General features: G+C 33.3%; 1 protein-coding gene across 2 annotated transcripts in view; it reads right to left on the bottom strand.

The window, feature by feature from the left end:
* The window catches only part of ADGRB3 (adhesion G protein-coupled receptor B3), a 673,565-nt gene that overhangs the window by 293,272 nt on the left and 356,153 nt on the right, over positions 1-24,140 (bottom strand). For both annotated transcript variants that reach the window (XM_045543808.1, XM_045543807.1), the window contains 3 exons: positions 15,179-15,328; positions 14,268-14,343; positions 2,910-3,012 (listed from right to left, as the gene is read on the bottom strand). In XM_045543808.1, the coding sequence (XP_045399764.1) occupies positions 2,910-3,012; positions 14,268-14,343; positions 15,179-15,328 (329 nt within the window). The remainder of the gene's footprint in view (positions 1-2,909; positions 3,013-14,267; positions 14,344-15,178; positions 15,329-24,140) is intronic.

Raw genomic sequence — 24,140 nt, 5'->3', positions numbered from 1 at the left:
AAAGTGAATGCTATGTCAATAGTTTTTATACTATATTTTATATTTATATTATTTTTATTTTTATATTGCTATTTTTTATTTTTTTCCAAATATTTTTGACCTGTGGATGTTTGAATTCATTGATGTAGATACTGAGGGCCAAGTGCATATATGTACGTATGTTTATATATATATGTATATAAAGTTTTAGCTTGTTTTAATCAATTTCAATATTCATGTTTAAGATAGAACCTTTATTCATATTTTAGCTAAGATAGTTGTATTTCAGTATAGACCATTTTGGTTTTCTTTTCAATGGAAATAAACTGTTATCAGTACATAGACCATATCTTTATAAGACTGGTAATAAATATTGTGATATTCAATAATCAATCACATATTCCTTCCCTCTGAACAATAAATTATTTTACAAAATCTAATTTGGGTACTAAAATAAATGTAAATATAACAAGCATTAGAAATTCAAAACAATAAAGCAGAAGGCCTATGTTGTACAGAGAACAGTGAGACAGGCATTTAAATAGGAGCCCAGAGACACTCAGCTGTATAGTTGGTAAATGGAATGTCCACTAAGGACAGGTATGGACAGGCACCACGCGGAGGGGGAATCTAAGTAAGAGTGCTTTGAGGCTTTCTCTTTCCTGGCATAAATCCTTCTTCTCCCTTCTCCCTTCCCCACCCCCTTTTTGTAACAGATCTGTCTATATATATAGTCTATATATATAGTATAGTATTCTTTTAGAAGCTGGTTATTTCACTTACTCAAAATATTGAAAGACACAGAATTAGTTCTGAGTGACTTGTGATAATTATCTCATCATTCTTGCATGCTGGCTTTCTTTGCCTTTCCAGTACTAGCTGGTGCTTAATAAAATTTGTTGACTCTACACTCTGTTTTCCATACACAGAAAATAAGTTTTTGTACATAGTTTATTTCTTTTCTAAATTGGCTGACAGAATATATTCCCAGAAAAGATTGACTCAAAACTTAAATATGTTCATTTCAAATAGTTTTATTGAATTAAAATAGTGAGACTTTTTAATCGACATTATTTTTTAGGTTACTCGTTTTCAACTCATCAAATGTTGTTTTCCTTTAATATGTTCTTTGAATTCTAAATAATGATTTCACCTTTATTTAGCTAAGTCTTATGAATGCTCATTTACAGAGTGTTTCTTAACAAGAGACAGGGTACCCATCTATAATAATCTATGTTGCTTTTTCAATAATTCTATAATCTGATACAGGGAATTAATGTCTCTTACTACTTTTCACCAATGCTTGTAACTGTACAAGGCAATATCACGGTAAACAATAAAAACAAATAAATGGATATTTTCATAAAAATCTTTGAATACACAAATAAATAAATTCCTTATTCAAAAGCAAATATTCAAATGTTAAAAGTATCTTCCAGTTTTCAGTGTAGTAAAGATATTAGGGCTATACTAAGGTATGAGGAGGTAGATATTATAGAAATAAAACATTCTTGAGGTTAGATAAAACCTGTATGGTCACATTTTGGCAAAAGTAGGAACAGATCTAATAGTTTAAATATTAACCATGACGTTCGAAAGTTATTGCAGAGAGCCTTGAAGTTTTTATTAAACAATCTAGGAAGCCTGAGGCATCTTAGCAGAAAGTGGTTCACAGGGAAGATGAGTATAATTTTTCAATAAAATGAAGGCTGATTTCTTGGGGAAATCAGAAGTTAAACAACAGCAGAAAATACACAAGTTTTGTAGCTGAAAGGATGTGAGTATAAATTCTGTTATGTACATCATTTACCAACTACATAAACTTGGGAAAATGACATAATCACTTTTTGCTTCAGGTTTTTTTTTTTTTTTTGTATGTACAAGTCAACTTCATGGAAACTTTACAAACAATAAAAAATAAGTACATGTAAAGCATGAGATTGACTTTTTTTTTTTTTTTTTTTTTTTGAGACAGAGTCTCACTCTGTTGCCTGGGCTAGAGTGAGTGCCGTGGCATCAGCCTCGCTCACAGCAACCTCAAACTGCTGGGCTCGAGCCATCCTCCTGCCTCAGCCTCCCGAGTAGCTGAGACTACAGGCATGTACCACCATGCCCGGCTAATTTTTTCTATAGATATATATATATGTTTTCAGCTGTCCGTATAATTTCTTTTCTATTTTTAGTAGAGGCGGGGTCTCACTCTTGCTCAGGCTGGTCTCGAACTCCTGAGCTCAAACAATCCGCCCGCCTTGGCCTCCAAGAGATTGACTTATTTTAATACAGAAAGTATAAAAGTATAATAAGGAAGGCTAAGATAGGAATTACCTTCCTTGCCCCTACCCATCAATTATTTAAGTATTTAAAATGAATGTAAATGATAAGTAGATATAAATTTGTATATAGGACTGAATAAGATCTGAAGCATTTCTTGTCATTCTGGGATGGAAGATTTAGATTTACACCACTGGAGTATCCAGGTAGTTATAAGAAACCTTTTCTGATCCTTGACTTAGTACTTTTGAATGTCACCCCACACCCCTTCCTCTGAGTTAATCACTCCCTTTTGGCCTGTTTATAACTTCTAATGTTGCACGCTACTTAAATTCAGTCTTTCCTATCACAAGATAGGCTCTTATTCACTTAGTCGTCCCCAATGTCTAGCACAGAGCTTGGTAAAGATATGTGCATTGACAAACAATTTATTAACTATTATCTTGGATAAATTAAAGAGAGTTTTATCATAAACAAAAGCATAGAATAATATGGCATGCTGTTTCTATATAATACATATGCTCACAACAAATTTAATTCATTTGCAACTATAAAAGTTGAAAGAATGTGTTCTGGTCTTATCTGTAAAAAGAATGACAGTTAACTCTCTTTAAAAGGTAATTCTATAAGCAACTCAATGCCAAGTGGATGGTACTTACATTAGCCAAATGAGCTAGTTCTATCTCCAGAAACGAATCAGTCGTTTTGGGTTCAGGCCTTATTGTGACCACGATGATTTTGGAATTAACGACAGTATAATTTCTGAAATAGAGTAATTATGATTAAAAGTAGAAAAGATTGATGAAAACTACAAATTTCTACTGCTCAGTACATTTTGGGATGATGGTAAGTAAACGCATCTAAGCAAAAACATAGGTATGGCAGTGTTATTCATGGAAAGAGGTAGTCAATCTACTGTTATAACAAAGCTCTATGTGCAACTAGAAAACTTTGCAGTGGGTGGGGAGCCACTGTAGCATTTTAGATGCAGAAAAGATGAAAAAGCAACAGCACTGACAAGCTTTCGATTACTTAAATCTGATTCACCTACAAGGAGTGATGGATTGTGAATTCAAACTTTCAGGCAATCTTTGAATGATTATAATTTGCTCTCCAGGAGATCAAATACTCTTCTAGCAAAGTGCTGTCTTGGCATTTTTTGGACTATCCCAAAATACATTACAATAAATAATTGCAATGTGGAATAACATGAGATCAAGTAAAGTTTAAATATAAATAAATGCTGTTGCTAATTATAGACAACCCTTTATTTCTGCAATAAAGATTTCAGGCCACTGCCTTACCTCACTATTCTCAATCTAAGAAACATTTGCCTTTTGAAATATCCTACCAAGTGCAGTCCAGTCACAAAGAAGTTATTTTAAAGAAAATCATATATAAAACCTACAAGAAATTACCCATACTGTAAATATATAAAGCTGAACCAACTTTTTCTTGCAGATACAGGTTTTCATCCACAATATGTAAAATGCTGCAGATCACCAAGTTTTTAGAGATGTAAAGATTTGATTATACTTTTAACTATTTGAAGAAATACTCTGTGTGTGTGTGTGTGTGTGTGAGTATAAATAGATATAGATAGATAGATAGATAGATAGATAGATAGATGGATAGATAGACTTCATCTCTCGTTTTTGATTTGAAATAAACTACCTACTCTTCCACAGGGCATGCACTATTCTGGGGAATTCATATCAGGTATCAAAGACAAAATCATTTAGTTTTTCTTCTTCTTTTTTGTTTTTTAAGGCAGGATTGACAGATAATAAAATTCACCAATTTTAAGTATACAGCTTAATGCTTTTGATGTTTGTATACTACCAAGCAAGTGCTACCACAATCAGGTTAGACAACCAATCTCTCTCTAAATGGTGTCCTGCAGTCCTTTGGACTTAATCCCCTCCTCTCTCATGTTCCCAGGCAACCATGGACATGCTGTTACTATAATTTTGGATTTTCTAAAATTTTAATTAAATAGAATCATACAGTACACAGACTTTTGTGTTTGACTCAATTCACTTAGCATAATGTTTTCCAGATTCATCTATTTTGTTTCTTTTAAAGCTGAGTAATGTTCTACAGTATGGTTACCACAATTTGTGGATCTATTCACCAATTAAGTTAGCAACCTTTTGGGTTACTTCTGTTTTTTAGCCTATATGAAAAATAGCCCATCATATTTGGGTCATATGAATAGTTATCATATACACTTTCTGTGTGGACATGTATTTTCATGTCTTGGGTAAATACCTGGGAGTGGAATTGCTTGATCATGTTATAAACACATGCTTAATTTTATAATTCATTGCCATGCTGTTTTCTAAAGCGGTTGTACCATTGAAGTCATGTAATTCTGATATGGTAGAACAATGTTGAACCTTGCATTCTTTGTGATAATGTTTTCTTTAATGAGATAGTCCTTGGCCCAAGATTTCACCAGAAAAAAAATGCTGAGCTATTTCACAATTGGGAAAATTTACTATATTTAGTAACAGAAACTATAAGTATATTTTGAGTGGGATAACATTTTTTAACACATTCCTCATGTATTTAGTAATGCCAAATAACAAATTCTTAAACAGTCACGATGTTATTTAGCCTAACAGTAAACAGGAAAAAACAACAAAGCATAAATCTATTTTGTTTTTCTTAGGAGGGAGGTGGCTGCAACAGAGTGAGCTAGTCAACTATTGTTTGTTTCATTTAATACTAAATGAGTCCATTGAAGTTAAGGTGTATTAAGGAGGATATAAAACTGAGCTCTAAATGCCAAATTCCTTTTGCCAAATTATTCTTCCTTATTTCTCTGTGAGTAAAAGTGATCAGAGAATAGATGAAATTAACAAAGGTAAGAGATGATTCTGGGAGATTGAACATAACAGCAGAACTGACAGTTCTTCCAGAGAGTGGCAAAGTGTACATGGCTTGAGGTTTGGGGGAATGCCCACTTTTCACCACCAGAAAAATTATAAACATTTCCCCCAGAGGTCAGTCAGTCCTGAACAAACAGTGTAAGATCCCTTTTCGGATTAGCCTGAATATGTTTAAGTTCTGGTTTGGCTGCTTTAAAAAAAATATTGATGTTTCACTAAAATTCCATCTGTTCTGGTTCTGTTTATAATCCTAATTTTCTGTTTTTAATAAAGCCCAATGACTTCTTATTTTAATTAATTTTAGGTAATTTTTATACTAGACAGGTATCTGTATTACTTTTAAATTGCATAAGTGGATACTCTAGTGGAAAACTTAGATGTGGGTATTCTATATAGGCGTTTGTGATATCGTTAAGCTATTTATGAAGTTCACCGGCTCTGGGAAGCAAAGTCTTCTGCAGGGTGTGTTACACTGTGTCAGGTTCACTCGGTATTTGGGTGTCTTGGTGGAAAAAGTCCTTGGGGGATAGAGTTGGCATTACGACTTTGCTACATTGTGTGTGTATTTGTGGGTGTGTGTGTGTAAATGTGTGTGTTGTAGCACATTTATTAATAGAAAACATTTAGAAAAGGGCATGTGCCAATGCCAATTTATTTATGCATATGGCTGTGTTCATCTCATTTATGTGAATAACCCCTTGGTCTTGTGCCATAATATAGTAACATGCACCTACAGGGTTCATCAATTCTGTGCATATCTTCTTCCACAAAAGAATAAGCTCAATGAGGGCAAGATTAGTATCTATCATTTATATACACTCATTTGCATTATTTTTTGCACATTTTAGTACTTAAAACATGTTTGAATGTCTTGTTGAATAAACAAATACTAAACAAAATATCAAACTTTTTGCTAAGTTGATTTAAAATGTAATGTCAGTATCATGGTTTTAAAATGCTTAATGAAGGAAAAATGAGCAAATTTACATTATGCAATGGCTCTCTTTCTAAAAAGTGTATAGTGTACAAAATTATCTTTAATTTATTCCATCAATTTATTCTGATTTGCATAAGTGAATAGCTGGCCCCTGATGTGCCACGTCAAGCTTTGTGATCTACTAATGCTTCCTGGCTGGGTGCACTTTGTATTCACTGCTAGGAAAGCAGATCTTCCAGCCAAGTGTATTTCATGACTAAAGTATTAAAGTTTTTTCCTGTCCTTGAGATTTGTGCTAGTTGGTATATAAAACATTTAAAAATATGTGGAGCTAATCATTCAAAGAAAATCCAACTTATTCTTGACAATTTTTGCAGAGTCTTAAGATGTTTAAGGCACATGAGTTGTATCTTAAAGAGAGTAAAAAAAAAAAAAGTGATTAAAAATGTAATCCAGGCTGGGTGTGGTGGCTCATAACCTGTAATCCTAGCACTTAGGATACCTAGGTGTGGGAGGATTGCTTTAAGTCAGGAGTTCAAGACCAGCCTAAGGAAGAGCAAGACCCTATCTCTACAAAAAAATAGAAAAATTAGCTGGACATGGTGGTAGACTACTGTAGTCCCAGCTACTCAGAAGGCTGAGGAGGAGGATCACTTTTGAGGAGTTTGAGGTTGCTGTGAGCTATGATGACGCCACGGCACTCTAGCCTAGGCAACAAAGTGAGACCCTGTCTCAAAAAAAAAAAATGCAATCCAGCTGTCTACAAAAGACTCATTTTGAATGTAAGAGCATACATAGGCTGAAAGTGAAATGATGGAAAAAATATTTCATGTAAATGAAAACCAAAAGAGAGTGAGGTTGGCCATACTTATATCAAACAAAATAGACCTTAAGTCAAAAATTGTCAAAAGAGACAAAAAATGACAAAATGATCAATTCACCTGGAAGATATAACAATTATAAATATATGTGCACCTAACAGCAGAACACGCAAACATATAAAGCAAACATTGACAAAATCAAAGGGAGAAATAAACAGTAACACAATAATAGTAGATTTCAATGCCCCATTATAATAATGGATAGATCAACTAGACAGAAGACAAATTAGAAAACAGTGAACATAAATATTATAGACCAATTGGATCTAACAGACATATACAGAACACTCCATAAAACAGGAGAATATATATTCTTCTGAAGTGCACATGAACATTCTTGAGGAAAGATTACATCTTAGGCCACAAAGCAAATCTTAACAAATTTAGAAGAATGAAATTATATCAAGTACCTTTTCTGACTACAATGGAACGAAACTAGGAATTAATCAAAAAGGAAAACTAACAATTTCACAAATATGTGGGAATTAAAGAACATACTCTTGAACAACCAGTGGATCAAGAAAGAAATCACAAGAAATATTACAAAATATCTTGAGACAAGTGAAAATGGAAATATACCATAACTTATGAGATGCAATAAAAACAGTACTAAGAGGGAAGTCTATAGGAGTAAACATTTACATTAAAAAAGAAGAAAGATCTCTAACCAAGAAGCCAACTTTATACCTCAGAGAACTAGAAAAAGAACAAAAGCAAACCCAAAGTCAGCAGAAGGTAGGAAATAATAAATGTTAGAGCTGAAATAAAAAAAAGAAAATAGAAAAATTAACAAAACTAAGAACTTGTTTTTTGGAAAAAAAATCTACAAAACCCTTGGGTAGACCAAGAAAAATAAAGAAACTATTCAAATAACAAAAATCAGGAGGAGATGTTATAACTGAGGTCACAGAAATAAAAAAAAGGATTGTAAGAGATTATCATGAACAATTAATTATATGCCAACAAACAGGATAACCTAAACTAAATAGATAATATTTTAGAAAAATACAACCTATCCAGACTGAATCATGAAGAAAGAAAATTTCCGATGAGACCTATCTAATCAAAAACCTCTAAATAACAAAAAGCCCAGGAAACCAGAAGACTTCACTAGAGGATTCTACAATACATTTAAAGAAGAATTAATAAAAATCCTTCTCAAAGTCTTCCCAAAAATTGAAGAGTAGAGAACATTTCCAAACTCATTTTATGAGGCCACCATTATCCTGATACCAAAATCAGACAAAAATGCTAAAAAAAAAAAAAGAAACAATGGACCAATATCTGCAAAGAATATTGATAAAAAACTCCTCAAGAAAATACTAGAAAACTGAATTTAGCAACACACTGAAAAGATTGCAACTATGACCAAGCAGGATTTAGTCCTGGAATGCAAGGGTGATTGAACGTATGAGAGTCAATCAATGGACTACATCACATTAACAGAATGAAGGAGAAAAACTACATGATCATCTCAAGTGATACATTTGACAAAATTCAATACCCTTTCATGCTAAAAATATTCCACACACAACTAGGAATAGAATGAAATTACCTCAACATAACAAAGACAATCTATGCAAACCCCACAGCTAACATCGTACTTTATGGTGAAAAACTGAAAGCCTTTCCTCTAAGATCAAGAATGCCCTCTCTTGCTAGTTCCATGCAAATTAGTGCTGAAAGTCCTCGAAAGAGCAATTAGGAAAGCAAAAGGAATAAAAGGAACACAAATTGGAAAGGAAGAAGTAAAATGATCTCTGTTCTTAGATGACATGATGTTATGTGTAGAAAACTCTAAATATTACACTCAGATGCACACACACAAAAACCTTTTAGAACTAATAAACAAATTCATCACACTTCCAAGATACAGAAAATCAATACGTAGAAATCAATTGTGTTTCTATACATGAACAACAAATAATCCAAAAAGGAAATTAAGAAAATAATCCCATTTAAATAGTATTAAAAAGAGAAAAACAATTTATGAGTAAACTTAACCAAGGAGGCAAAAGACTTATACACTGAAAACTATCAAAATAATAGAGAACTAACAGGCCACCTAAAATGTAGCCAGGCAAAATACAGTAAAAAGATATTAATGGTTCAATGAGAGTTATTAAAACCACTGTAGTCTTTTTCCATTTTTAGATTTATAGTTCATGTAGCTTCAAAAATTACAGCTTTCCTAATTGTTTTAAATGAACCCTTCAACTTAAATAAAACCAAATAAAATAGATGATTTCATATATTCCAGGAATTTAGAACTTCATGAAAATCTTTAAGCTAAATACCTTTGCTTGTATCAAGATGTAACATGTCCTCCATGAATATGTACAATTATTATGTATCAATAAAAAAAAAAAGAAAAAGAAAAAAAAAACTAAAATCAGCTGACAACTGCTAAAAAGTAGGGTAAAGTTTACTTAGAGCTTTGAAATTGGTTAGAATACCAAGTTAGGTTTGCTAAGAGATGTAGAACCTAGAATTACAAAACTGCTAAGTGATAGGGATTTAAGTTCACTTTTAAAAGATGTGGCCAAATTAAGCCCAGATTTTATAAATGATACACAGACTATATAACATTGCAATGTTTTATACTATTAGTCATGTCAATTTGTTATCTCTATGGATAATTTAAATTGCTAATATTTTCATGATAGGGCATTCTAAAAGGATACAGAATGTCACAAAACTACAATATTTTATTGCATAGTAAGAATGAAGAAGCAAGGTTCGAAGTTTAGGTCCTGAAGCTAACAAGCAAGGAGAGCTGACTCCTTCGGGTTGATTGCCTTCAGAGTACATTAATGTCAAAGTGATTATGTCTTCGTTTTTCTATTATTTCCAATATTATGTAGTTCAATTTCTTTTCCCATTTGTGTTTAATTCTTATAATATTAGGAATTTAAATGAGTTCCACTTCCTAAATACATAAAAAATTTCTGCATCATTTATCTTTATTATGTTAGTGCACTTGACAGGAAATTCATGTGATTTTGCATTATTGAAATTTGTTACTTTCTTAAAAAAATAATTTTCTAACCACTATAGACTTATAAGAACACTGTAGTTTTTATTCATCTGCATTTTTCATGGCATTTTAATACTACAGATGAATTTATGTACAATTTTAATTATATCCTTTACGATGTCTTTAATATGAATTGCTACATAAAATGCATGTTTTTACAGGACTGCATTTTTCATATGTCTTACCGGGAAATCTAAACACTGCTCACATTCTCAGAAGTATTGTGATTTTCTTATAAAACTGAAACTTGCATTTAGTAAATGAATTAGAGAATGTCTTGTTTACAGCCATTTCTTGATTTCTTGGCTTGAGTATATACTTGGATACACTTTTCTTTCTCCTTAGAGATGATTCCCTTAAAATAAATTCTTAGAAGTACAATTGCTATATCAATGACAGTACACTTTAAGGTCTCTTAGTATTGCCAAATTGTCCTCCAAAAAAGTGAATTAAATTTCTCACAGCAGTTTATGAGCTTGCCAGGCTATAGATGTTTGCAAATTTTTTGATGTGAGTGGGTTCGTGTGTCAGTCTTACCTCCCTCAGAGGATACTATAGACTGGGCTGGCCAGCCTTTGTCTACTAGGGACATAAGTGGTCATGAGGGCTGTGTGTGTGTGTGTGTATGTACATGTGTGTGTGTGTGTGTGTGTGTGTGTGTGTGTGTGTGTGTGTGTGTGACAAACTCAAGCCTTGGCACTGACAGCCTGGGTTGGGAACATGGGGCCAACTCCAGCGTTCCCTGAGACTGCCCACACATGGCCACCTTCTCCCGGCTCTAAAAGATTTCCTACAAAAGACACATGCATATTCACACATTATCATAGAATTCCATGGGTTGTACTGCTTAAAAGTATCAATATTAGCAGTGTAGAGGCAGTTGGATATAGTAGAAGAGACAAGTTGAATTAGAACTGTTACCTACTAGACATGTATTCTTGGGCAGGTCACTTAAGCAATAAGAATCTCATTTCTCTCATGTATAAAATGAAAGTTCTGGATGAAACTAAACTTGAATGTTACCTGCACCATTAATATACTGTGGTTCTGTACTTTTTATCTGTCAGAAATTATTCAGAAGAAAAAGAAAAGTGGGAGGCTAAGAATAGCACATATTTGGTTTGGACTTGAGTGGAGCACATTTCTTTCAGTTGAAGTAACAATTTGAATCTTAAAAGAGAAGTAACTTTAAAAAAGAAGACAGTCAAACAGTAAAATAAAAATTGCAACTTGAAGGGTAGTTGAATGTACTAATATATTAGGGTGAGAGAAGAAAAGACAGCTAAATAAAAGAGCATCAACATGCAAAATTTTCATGTCTTTCTGTGAAGGAAAATCTCTAAATTACATCTATTCAAAACATTGTATCAAGTCCTCTTTTATAGTCCTTACAAGGGATATTATGAAAATGATTATCACAAAATATAAAACAGTAAACCTAACATTATTCTGTGTTTGGGAAACTTGGCTCCAAATATTTCAACAGATAATTAGTAAAACAATCACCAAGGAAAATATTTCATGAAAATTTATAAATAACAACTAAACATAAAGAACAAATTTGTACACTTTTTCATGTTGAATAAGAAGATATTTCCTTTCTCATTGGGTTCAATTCACACAGTCAAACTTATACAATGAAATAAAATATATGTATTTTATTCCTTTGCTCCTAAAATGTTTTCCTACTGTAAACATTAAACTTCTATCTACCTTATTTTTTTAAAAAGATGGCTTATATAGGATATTCTATCAGATAGAACAATCAATTATCACAGCAAAAATTCCCTGACCCTTTATTATTTACTAAGGACTGTTCTGGGAGTTTTGACAGTGGAGGAGATTTAAAAGAATTAATACAGTACAATTAGCGGGATTGCTGGTCAGTAACTGTTTGCTGACTGACTGAAAGAGTCACCTTTGTCCATTAAAAGGTGCATTCTTATTTAGCAGATTTATAATTGGTACAGCTATCACTAAACTTTCTGGAAGAATTTTTCAAAAAGGAGAAAAACAAGCTTGGGAGTGTTTAGTGGTTACATTGTATTACTATATGAGATAAAAGAAAATGAGAAGTAAATGCTAGTATTTCTTTCACCTTTCAAAGAGTACATAAACAACCATTTCATCCTGAGCATTTTATTGTCATTATTTCTAGTCAATAATCTAAATATAAATATAGTTATCCTATAGTCATTTACTGAATTACTTTATAGATATAAAGTACAAATATTTAAAAATACAGAGCTTACTAAGGACTTCAGTCAAAAGAATATGTAGAAATCTCCACAATAAAAGTAGAATTTTTGAAGTTGGAAAAAAACTTTAAAGTTTAATTCCCACAGTTTACATATAAAAATGTCAGTGACTTGCCCAATGGCCTATCTGAATCTTTTTGTGTCACAAGTGGTATTCGGGGAGCTGCTCTTACAGACTGTTCTCTGCTATATCCATTAAATCAGTCATAATATACCTATTAATCTATCCATAAGCTGTAAGTGACCGACTGCCTCTACCATTATTTTTTTAGAAGGATGTAACACTAATTAAATGCTTCTTTTTATTTTTACCAAAGGGTGATATTCCTTGGGAAATTTCCATTTACCTTGACTACATAAATTTATAAAACTTAGAAAATCTTTACTTCATTTCTGTAGGCGAGTGAGTTCTATGACATTATACAAAACAAGATTAACTATAATATAACTTTGCTGGATATCTAGGAGGGAAACTAATTAATAATCTAAAAGCATTTTATATTGAATATTTTATTTGCATTCACTGTATACCTCAGAAGTAAATAGAGTGAATGTGTTTCTATTTTAAAGTTGAACTGAAGGCAGAAGATTGTTAAGTGACTAGACCAGTTTATAAAACTCTTGTCATGTTAAATTGAAATTAAAACACAGGTCATCTGATCTTAAGTTAGTGTCCAGTCTAGAATTCTTAAAAAAATTCTTTACACAAATGGACTCCCTGTGGAAATAAGTGCATAACTTTGATTATCTGGGCACTTTTAACTGAAGCACATCTCTTCTCAAATAAATATCATATGCAAAGATATAAGCAATGTGACTATGAATAAATTTTATCTGTAACTGTACATACCAATAAGTCTTAATAAAATCAGTGGAAAAGTTGAGAATAAGCATAAGTAGTTTTGAAAATTTTTTATTAGCAAAACCAAACGCAAATCTATCCCAATTCAGGAAGCCCAAATTTCATCCAAAAGAGAAGGGAGTTAAAGAAAATTTAACTTCCTATGGTTGAAAGAGAACCTACACTGCATCCATTGGGGCTCAGGATGACTTACCATCTATATTAATATAATGTGCTACACAGAAAGATTTTCTCTAAGGAATCATGACTAGTTACTGCTGCTTCCTTGGAAGATGTTTTTCTGCTGGACTGAACTTTAATTGTTTTTATTTGTTAAACTATTTGTTGTGCCCTTGGTATAACTGTTCACATCCTTCATATTCTATCCTCCCTAAAAACTCAAAGCTTTATTTATGAGGGTGTGAGAAAGAGCTCAGTTTAACTGTGACTGTGTTTAACTAAAATGTAACTTTGTCTCAATCCTCCAAAATGAAGTGATGTAGAGGAAACAGGTAATTGCCAGGGGTAACAACATAATCTAAGAGATGTGAACAATGTTTTCTGTGAGATTTGTTAAAGGAGATAAGACAGTAGGACAAATGAATGAATGTTGGTAGAATTACTATTTATAATTTTGTTAATGTCTGAGAGGAAAGACATCAATGCTCTTCTGCCAAAAATGAACAGCCCTTTTTCTTAGCATAGTTGTAATTGAAAATTTATTTGAAAGCAAATTGAGATCTTGTGCAAATAAAGAAGAAAACCATGTCCTCTCAGCCATGATGACACTCCTTTAATTTTATATAATGTTGATGAACACTACCATTAACTACAAATAAAGAGAGAAAACAGATTAATTTTACAATGACCCATTCTGCTACGTAGATTTGAGATTTTTCTTCCTTTCTTTTTTTTTCAGTTGAAGGCAAGTCACGATTAGTTACAACAGAATTGCAGGGCTATAATCAGACACGAAAATTGTCTTTTCTAGTTGTTTTTACGTGCATAATATGCTAATAACCTGTTCATCAAATTGGTATTTTCTACTTCATTTAAGAAAAAGCCCTTTGTATTATCAAAGCTTGTTTGACTATTTCCATAGAATGAGCTATAATCACATTTTGGAATAATTTACAAAGATTACAACAGCTTATTGCTTTGCAGCTTACCTCAAAGTGGGCAAAATTAGATCTAAGTTTTTGTATAGGACTGCTCCAAGAACAAATACAGATGATTCATCTAATTCTAGAAAGAATAAAATTAAAAATATTAGCAAAACAGCAAGAAAAAAACTATATCTTATAAAACTTTTAACTGTTAGTTACAAGGGGACTCCAGTACTTGATGCAAAGGAGAAGCTGGGTAGAAGAAATGCATTCCTAACCATGCGTGCCATCCCACACACCCTGCACGTTAACACGTGTTTTTGGTGGTTTTGCGTCATGAAGTAATTTTCCTTTAGCAGGCTAAGACAAGAAGCTGATTTAGTTTCTATTAAAAAGTGTATATTCCCAGTGATATGGGGAAAGAAAGCTAATTCTCTTTTAGAGCATTACCTTTTAAGGTCAAAGTCTCCAAAGTGAGAGAATTAAGACCACAACATCACTTTTGAAAACAGCCATTAGTTTTAGAGCCCATTGAAGATGTTCTTAAAACTTAATTTTTCCTTAAATTTGTTTTTTGATGCCAAAATAATACCTTCAAACCAAAGCACATTTTTCTGTGAGGCAGAAATAAAAGTGACCTTGCATAGAAAATGCAACACATTTCAATACCTAAGTTAAAGTATTTGGCCACATGCTTTACACTGGGGAAAGACCATCAACGTTGAAAATTGACCATGTCAAGCTCAGGTCAAAAATTTGAACTTTTTTTATTTTCCATTTTAATAGATACTTTTTTTCCAGTACATTCAGAGATTTGGAAACCAAGTGTAAGTTGTCTATATTTACAAAATTAGTTTAGAATCATCATTACTATTTTCAAATTGTTTTAATGTATGAAGATTTATACTTAGTGTCTCATTAGATGTCTTTGTCACAAATGTTTTGTTTGAGCTCAAATTATTTCACATATTTACCTTTTGATGACACAGGAGTGAAAATGCTTTTTGGAATGACTACCCTATCTTCTGAGTTTCTCGCCCAGTCAACCATTCCCTTCCGTCCTTTCATTGGGAAGTTGATGTCTGTTAGAACAGAGGCTGCAGGAAGTTTCTGAATGCTAGCCACTATTTAAAAAGAGAAATAATAATGTCAAGTAATCTTTCATTACTTTTTAGTGTAATCGAAATTGATCAAAATAAACCTTGCAGTATATACAAAATAAAATTTCAAGTCAAAATTATATTTATCAGAGCAACAAACTAAACTATTTTTCATTTTTATACAATATTTTTCACTAAGGTTGCAGATTCTTTCACTTATCCATCTAGGTTTTTGTTGCTTTCAGCAGGAATCATACAATGATGGTCAATGATGGAGTGGATATTCTGAGAGTATCAACAGGTACTTCTATACTGGTTGTTCATGGTAGGTCTCCATCCCAAGTGTTAGAAGTTCATATTGTATTTTTGTTCAATATTTTAGTTAACACACTTGACCAATAGACCGACGTTTGCATTTAAATCTGAATTTTGTGTTGAGAACAAATTTTCTGCATTTTCATCAGAACAAATTTTTCATAGATTAGATGGGCTACTCTGAAGATGGAGAACAAAGCCATATTGCTCTGGGAGACAGAACTGTCAGAATCTAAACAGTAAAGTTCCAATAATGTCATAATTACAGAACCAAATAATATGCAGATATATATTCATCAAATAGATTAATAATAACAAACAATACTTAAGACTTTCCCTTAAAATTAAAATTAAAAAGTAGTGAAAGTATATACATTAATGGAGAATTGTATCTTTATTAGCAATAAGTATTATAATATATCTGAAAAAATCATGAATGATATGTTTAGTAATGTCTGAATAAATTTTTATTCTATGCAGTAGTTATATATACATTTGTATAAAATTTTATTATATATGTATAATAAAACTATGATAAATACTTATGCACTTACATATTATATACATTTTCAATTATGAAGTGTAATTTGTAAAACTTTTACGTAGGTCCATGCTTGTACTACATTAAAGCTTCAAGTGTCCCTTGGAGGATTTAAATGGAAAGATGACGGGGAAACTGTAAAAGCTATCACAACGGAAAAGCTAAAGTAAAAAAAACCCATTAGGCTCCTCGTAAGATTTCATTTGAAGGAATTTGTAATTTAAATTGAGAGGATGAAAATTAAGAATTTAATAATATTAGTTGTATAAATATATTACTGCACCACTAGCTTCGTTTCACATTAAATTGGTTATATATTATTGCATCACATTAGTGAAACTGTACTTTATTAAAGCTCTTTCAGGCTATTATACAATCCATTATCAGCATAGGATGGAATTTCATTTGGCTTGTAATTTGACATACTAAGCTTAAAAATGTATTTTGTAACTAAATGTTGAAGGAGAGAAGATATTGGGTAACATATAAATTAGTTATGAATGCTAAACGCTGTTTTTGGATAACAGCTCTACTCTAGTTTATTTACATTTTAAAACAATATCCTTTTTGCTACTCATATACAACCCAGTCCATACCTGCTAAAGGGTCCAAGTCCCTGCTGTATACAGATGGACAGGTAAGCACATTAGCAGCACATTCTTTCTTGAGTCCCCTAAGCTTTATTCAACATGCAAAACTAAATACTTCTACTTGCAAATTCTTTGACTCTAATTTTGGTTGTCTTGAGGTTTAGAGAAATTTATTTCACCTCTCTGCTCTAAAAACTGATGAAAAGAAATAAAGTTTTCTGACTGTAATACAAATGGTTTCTACTATTAATATAAAGGAAAATAAACAAGAGAAATTATTGGACTCTGAGGTCTAATAATTTTTATGTTTCAATACACGTGGAAGAGAAAACAAACAAACAAAAAGAAATAACAAATGTAGGAAGTATATTCCATATCAACTATATATTACTTTATCCTTAATAAATGCTAGCCTAATACCATACTCATAAATCTATAAATTGATATAGTTATACATTCATGTATCTCACTTTATGAAGGACATTAATTCTTCACCTAGAGGTACATTAGCTGTTAAATTATGACTATATGTAATAGATTGTACTTTTGAACATAGTCTAGATTAAAGAAATGTAAAAATCAATTAGGAGCGCTAATTTGTGCAACAGGTTCTTTAAATTGTAATAGTCTCTAGCATGGGTAGTGCACAAAAATATTTATTCATTAATTATACTAGGAATGTCTTGTTGTTTTTTTTTTAAATATTATAAGTATATATAAGTTTCAAGTGGTTTGAGATTTTTGCCTAGATGGTAACTAAGTTACTGGAATATGTCTTTGTTTCTTGAGTTATTTTATTTTTAATTTATTTTTAATTAGAGAATCAAAATTGAATATATTTATCACATACAGCATGTTGTTTTGAAATATGCATACATTCTGGAATGGCTAAATTGAGCTAATTAGCATACACATTACCTCATATGCTTTTCATTGTTTTGTGTGTGATGAGAACACTTAAAATCTACTCTCTTAGCAATGTGGTTCTTAAAGCAAGATTATACTTTCAATAAATCCATTATGAAAAAGATTTAATAGACTGATAGGATTCAAATGCTACTCTTCAAGTTACCAATGTACATGTTCTTTAAAATATGAAACATTTAAAATGATATATATTTACCTTGAACCTAGCTAGGCAGATATCTAAGACAACATTGTGGTTCTCCATGACCCCTAAGAAATCAATCAGAAAATCTATTTCCTTATAGCAAATGAAATTTAAAGGTGGCTTTTGCTTCCTTCTTTCAGTCCCTGTTCCAGACACTTGGATCAATCCAGTCCTCAATCCCTTTCCTTCTTCACTGAGTTTAAATGTTCAAAATCCCTAGGTAAAATTTAGATACAGTTAAAGTCTTTAGGGAAATGGGAAGCTCATATTTTAAGTGAATACCAAAGAGGTCAGCTTTAAAAATTAATGCCTTAAACTACATCTAAGAAAATATCTGCCTCATGCTGACAAAGGGACATAAAAGTACACAATCTACATACCCTGCTTCTGTAATAACTGCTGAATTAAAGCCAGTCATTGTGAGTGTTTAGACAATGGAGCAACTTTCCTCAAAAAAAAAAAGCCTTTCTTACAGAAGATTAAAGTGCTTAAAATAAATCTCAAAAGACTCAGTATCCCTGAACAAACAGGCACATCTTGAACACTCCAAGAGTTATCCTAAATTCGCTGTATCATGTTTTCATTACAACATTACATTTGATTTCTTATGCAATAAAAATAGGTGACTCATCACTGATAAACCTGGGGGCAAAACCAGCTGCACTTCCATTTTGCAATTTTAATACTTTCATTTTGAATTTGGATAGGCAGCATACAATTCCTTTGAGAGCATCATGTCTTTTATTGGCCAAGCTCTCAAAGGATTCAGGTTCAGTATAGATTTCTGTTCATCAGAAAACATAAGAGAATTTTTGCAGATGGGTCTCGAAGCACATGAGCCATTTTTCTTGGTAACCATTGAGCACTTCTTTCATTAAACAATGCAGAATAATGCTTCTAACCTTGTTCTTGAGGGAAATTAGGATGTTTTAGCCCTTTGCCCTTACTTAGGTCCTGGAGCATGAGGATTCTGTCTTATTCATCCTTGTATTGTGAGTGGTCCACATAAAAATTGGAGGCAGTTAATCTGATACATTGATTACATTTTGGAAGGAATAGAAGGCATATGCAAGGAAAAGGCTAGCAGCAAGAGAGCAGGAGTGTCTGGATGAGGCCTGCAGAGATTAGCAAAATGGACAAAGGCCAACAGAGAACAGTAGTCACTGGAGTGGCTTGCATGTGGACTTTGGATCTGGACCCTGGATTCGTCTCTGATTTTTCAGGGTAACCATACAACCTAGTTGTCACAGGTAGGTTACGGTTTACCTTTGCTGTTACGTGTAATTATTAAAAGCATCCCCTATAAGTCTCAAAAGTCTCAGTTTGAAAGATAAATTCCATGTGCATCTTTTAAGTTATGTGGCTTTGAGCAAATTGCCTAGCTTCTCTGTGCCTCAATTGTCTTCTGTAACATGAGAATAACAATACTGTCTACCTCATTCGGCTGCTGTAGGAGTAAATAAGTTACTGACAAGAGCTGAGAGTAGTGCATCTGTAACAGTGTCTGGAGCTTGGATGGTCCTATGTAAATGTTGCCTATTATTATTGGAGCTGGTTTTCCCATAGTCAAATCCAAGAGAACTACCCCCACTATATGTTCATATTATATGATAAAGTATTCAACTTTCGTAGCAAAAGTTATTTTTTTGTTGTCCCTCAGTGACCCTAGGCATGAGATTATGTATTCAAAACTTTATGTTGAATATATTCACATAACCAAAGGCAGGAACCACACTTAAAATAAATAGAGCTCATCTTTTAGTACTTAAATGTACCACTTAGGGAGTTGAATAAAGGTATCTTTTTACTCAGCCTTGTTTCTTTTTCCTTTATCTTTTTCCTTCCTCTCTTCTTTTCTTCCTCCCTTGCTTCCTCCTTCCCTTTCTTCTTTCCTTCCCTCCTGATAAATTCTGCCAGAGGGAAGGGCCTGCTTTCTCTGGTTATTCGAGTACATAAGGTTAGCTAGGTTAAAAATATATTGCCTCAATAGAGTAAGAGAATCACTGCATCATGAATGATAAATTCAGTATTTCCATTGCAGCTAAGACCACAGATGCAAAGGGCACTTCAAAAACACTACTTTTAAGCATTGACCTAAGTGTTTAATGCCATAACTCAAGTTTTTTAGCACTCGATGTGATGTAAATGATTAGAGGAAACACCCAGGCAATGGCACCTGATAACCATAAACAACCCTGTAAGGGGATACAGAAGTTTGAGGGCTGCCCTAAAATCTGCCCTTTTCATTGTTTCCTTATATTGATGTTTCTAATATAGTTGAAGTTTGCATCATTTTTCATGTTGATTCAGAAGGAACAACTTACAAACTGAGTCTTGATTCATCAATATTAGAAAATTGCCCAGTTATAAAAATGGAATTGCTTGTGGAAAACATCGCTCAATATTAATAGATGGTCACTTGCACAGTTTTGAAATTCTGTAAGAAAAATATGGGGTTGGGGAGAATGATGCACTATCGCCTCAGTGTGTCAGAAAGCACCTATTAGTTTTGCCAGTGTATCCATAACAAACAGATAGGGACTGAGTCAAGCCTGCATGTAGTATGACCCCTGTGGCATTTAACATTTAAAAAAAAAAAACCCATGATTTTTATATTTATATAGCAATGCTGGCTGAGTCCCTCATAAAATATTGAGGCCCCTTGGGAAAAAGAAAAGGATTGCTGACATTTAATGAAAACTTGTATGACCTTGATACTCTTCATTTATTCCTTAATTAATTCAACAAGTATTTATCAAATGCCTCCTCTGTGCTAGGCACTGCTCTTATCACAGCACTTGGTCAGATGCTTTACACATGATATCTTATTTAATATTCAAAACATCCCCATGAGGTATTTTTATTATCAATATCCTTATCATTATTATCAGGATGCTCATTATACAAATGAGGGAGCAATTTCTGTTTAAGCTACTTCTCCAAGGTCGTAAGTGGGAACATGACTTGAATCCCAGTATACCTACTCAGAAGTCTATGACTTTGCACAGTGTGGTGGTTTGATTTACAGAAGTAATGATTTTATTTGAGGAAATAAAACACCCACATGTCTGTCAGGAGATCAAAACTAGATACCGCTGAAGAATGGTGGTTATCAAAAGGGGATATAGACATATACCCAGTTTAATTTGCCTGGCACAATCTTTATGTTCTAACATGTCTATTAAAACTCATGGTTTAGGATTTTGCAGCAGTGGTCTATAGGAAACATTCAGATATTTATACAGACAGATTTTTAGTTGTTCTTCTCTATACTTGCTGCCCTCGTCTATTCTGTCTTCTTTCCCAAAAGGCTGGGATTGAAATGTTGGGAGCCACAGAGAAAGAAGAGGACTGCAGGAGAGTAACATGTAGCCATCATTCCCTGGAGATAAAGCAGCTAGGCAGGGGCCTCCGCAAGGCCCACGGTGCTCTGAGAGAGAGCTCCATCAGCCCCATCTCCACCCTCACCCTTACACCGTTTAAGGTCCCCAAATCCCAGCAGCGTCCTCACACACAGATTCAGATGAGAAACACAATCATCCCTTTAGGAGTTTATAATATTTTTTTTTTTTTTTTAGAGAAAGAGCAGTATTCTCTGATATTCAAAACTAAAAGGGCAGTCAAGAAAGTACCCATGTGGCATTTTAAAGGTTATTTTTTCAACTTACTAGTTTCTAATGATGTATTATACATATTGAAACATTAAATAATTAACCATTTTGCATATTCTTTTCTGGCATCAAAATGGCAAAAACACTTGTGAGTCATCAGGTTCAAATTCTGTTTTTTATCCAAAGCCATACACGTGACTCATGTTCAAGATGAATTGTCTCAACCAAGAGTTGGCAAACCACAACCTTCAGGGCAAATCTGTCCCGTTCTTATTTTTGTATGGCTTGAAAGCTAAAATTAAGTTTTATTGGAACACAGTCACACCCACCCATTTACATATTGTAAAAGTTGTCAGAATCAAAATGGAGTCACTTGTGTCAAAAAACAAAAAAAACAAAAAACTGACAAATAGATCAGGGGACGGCCATGAAGAGAGGGTTTTCATGCATAAATGCCTGATAACAGAAACTATCCCAAAAGACTCTGCAAAAACTACAACCTTGCAGAGAGGTCATCACGACCTTACACAAAAATATACTTTTGCAACGATGTCTGCCCAGTAACTGTCTGTCCAACTTCAGATGGGCACCACCCTTGTTACTGATCCTTGTAGTCCAGGATAATTATCTCCAAAAATGAAGTAATCCTCCTCAATTTCCCTTTAAAAACCTTTGTCTTCCTTTCCTTTTCTGAATACACACATAGTTCATTATGGCATGCATATTCACATTGCAATTCACACTCCCGAATGAACACCATTTTCTTTCAGACAGCCTCTCTCTCTGTCTGTTATTTACCTTCACAGTAATATTCCCATCTGTTTACATGTTATAATGGCAGAGTTGAGTAGTTCAATGGAGACTATGCAGGCCACAAATCCTAAGGTAATTTCCTATCTGGCCCTTTAGTGAAAGAATTTGCCTGCCTGTGTCCTGAACATATAGTCCCCCCCAGTAGCTGCAGGGCATAGGTTGCAAGACACCTGATGTATGCCTGAAACCACGGATATAACCAAACCAAATATATACTGTGCACAAATTTCTTTTTCCTTCTTCACAGCTTCACAGATAAAAGATTCATTCTTACTAGAGATCTTAGCAATCACAGTATACAATTATTTTTTTCTTTTCTTATTAAGTCAAGAATTTTCACCTTTTTACTTAAAGGAAGCACTTTATGGCTTCTCTCTGGCATATCTGAATTGCCAGCATCACTGCTCTGGTACTTTGGGGCTTTCTTAAATAAAATAAGGGGTACCTGAACACAAGCACTGCAATACCTCAATGGTAGATCTGATAAATGTGCTGGTTACTAAGTGACTAATGGCTGGGCAGCAGAGACAGTGTGGATACACTGGACAAAGGGATGGGATGATTCACACTTAGTGCAGAATGGAGTAGAGTGTTGTGAGATTTCATCCTGCTACTCAGAATGGCATGCAATTTAAAACATATGAACTGTTTATTTCTGGAATTTTCTGCTTAGTATTTGTGGACCATGGGTGACTGCCTATAACTGAAACTTTGCAAAGCAAAACCTAGGGAAAGGAGAGCCTATTGTACTTAAAAGAGGCTATTTGAAGATGACAATTTTTCTTTAGAAAGAAATATAATTTCATAGTTACATCATTTATTGTATTATCTAGTCCGCATTTTTTTTGACTACCTTATTCTTTCTGTGTTACACAGACTATAATGGGGAAGATTTAAGTTGATTATACCAGTTTTCTTTCATTTTTCAAAAAGAATATGTTTGTGGTCTTTTAGAAACAGATACTTATAAATGATCATCTTCTCTACACAAGTCGTTCGTATTTGAATTCTAACGTGAACACAAAATAAAATGTAATAGGGGAAATCATTTTTCTGTGTGTACCTGAAAAGTAAAGATAAATCATATACAAACTTCTTTAGAAAATAAATCCCCCTTTTTCCTCAACCAGTAAGGTTCAAAAAAAAAAAAAAAAAAGCACTCCTGCAGAGGAAAGAAAATTAAGCGATAACTAACCACAAGTATAAGACAAGGAGAGCTTTTGTGTATAGAGCATTATCAACTCATTCTTTCCATGTTTGTGTGTGTTTATGATATTGTTTTTGAAATTCAGGGGTGCTTAAACCTTATTAGAGAAATAATTCAGGAATCCATGAGAAGTCAGGCACCAAGGCAGGCAGAAAACAACAACTGGGGGCAACAATTCAAGGGCTTCCCAAGGCAGTGAATCATCCATTCCCAGAAGAGCAGTAACAATGGGAAGTGCTATAATTTGACAAGAGAAAAGAGATCATTGCAGACTGAAGAGTTCATTCTGTAAATTTATTTATCCAGCAAATCTCTATGGAGCCCCCAGAGTGTTCCAAGGACTATCCTACCACTGAGAATTTAACAAGTGAACAGGATACACAAAGTCTTTGCCCTCAAAGAGCTCATGGTCTAGTAGGGAATACACCAAATTGTTAAGTGAATAAACAGTTCAGATAATTTCAGATGGTGATAGGTCCCATCATAAAGGAAATGACTGAAAACGCTGAGCGCAGTTAGTTGGCCTAGGAAGCCCTCTCTGTCTCAGTACTGTCCACGCTGTGGTTTGACAGACAAGTACAAGTAAGGAAGAGGTAACATCCCGGGTAGACTCAGAGTCTGGACCAAGGTGTGAAATGTTCTGAAGTG

The sequence above is a fragment of the Lemur catta genome, chromosome 2 (assembly GCF_020740605.2).
Source record: "Lemur catta isolate mLemCat1 chromosome 2, mLemCat1.pri, whole genome shotgun sequence".
NCBI lineage: Eukaryota > Metazoa > Chordata > Mammalia > Primates > Lemuridae > Lemur > Lemur catta.
The sequence above is the reverse complement of the archived record's forward strand: the minus strand, read 5'-3'. Positions and strand labels throughout refer to the sequence as shown.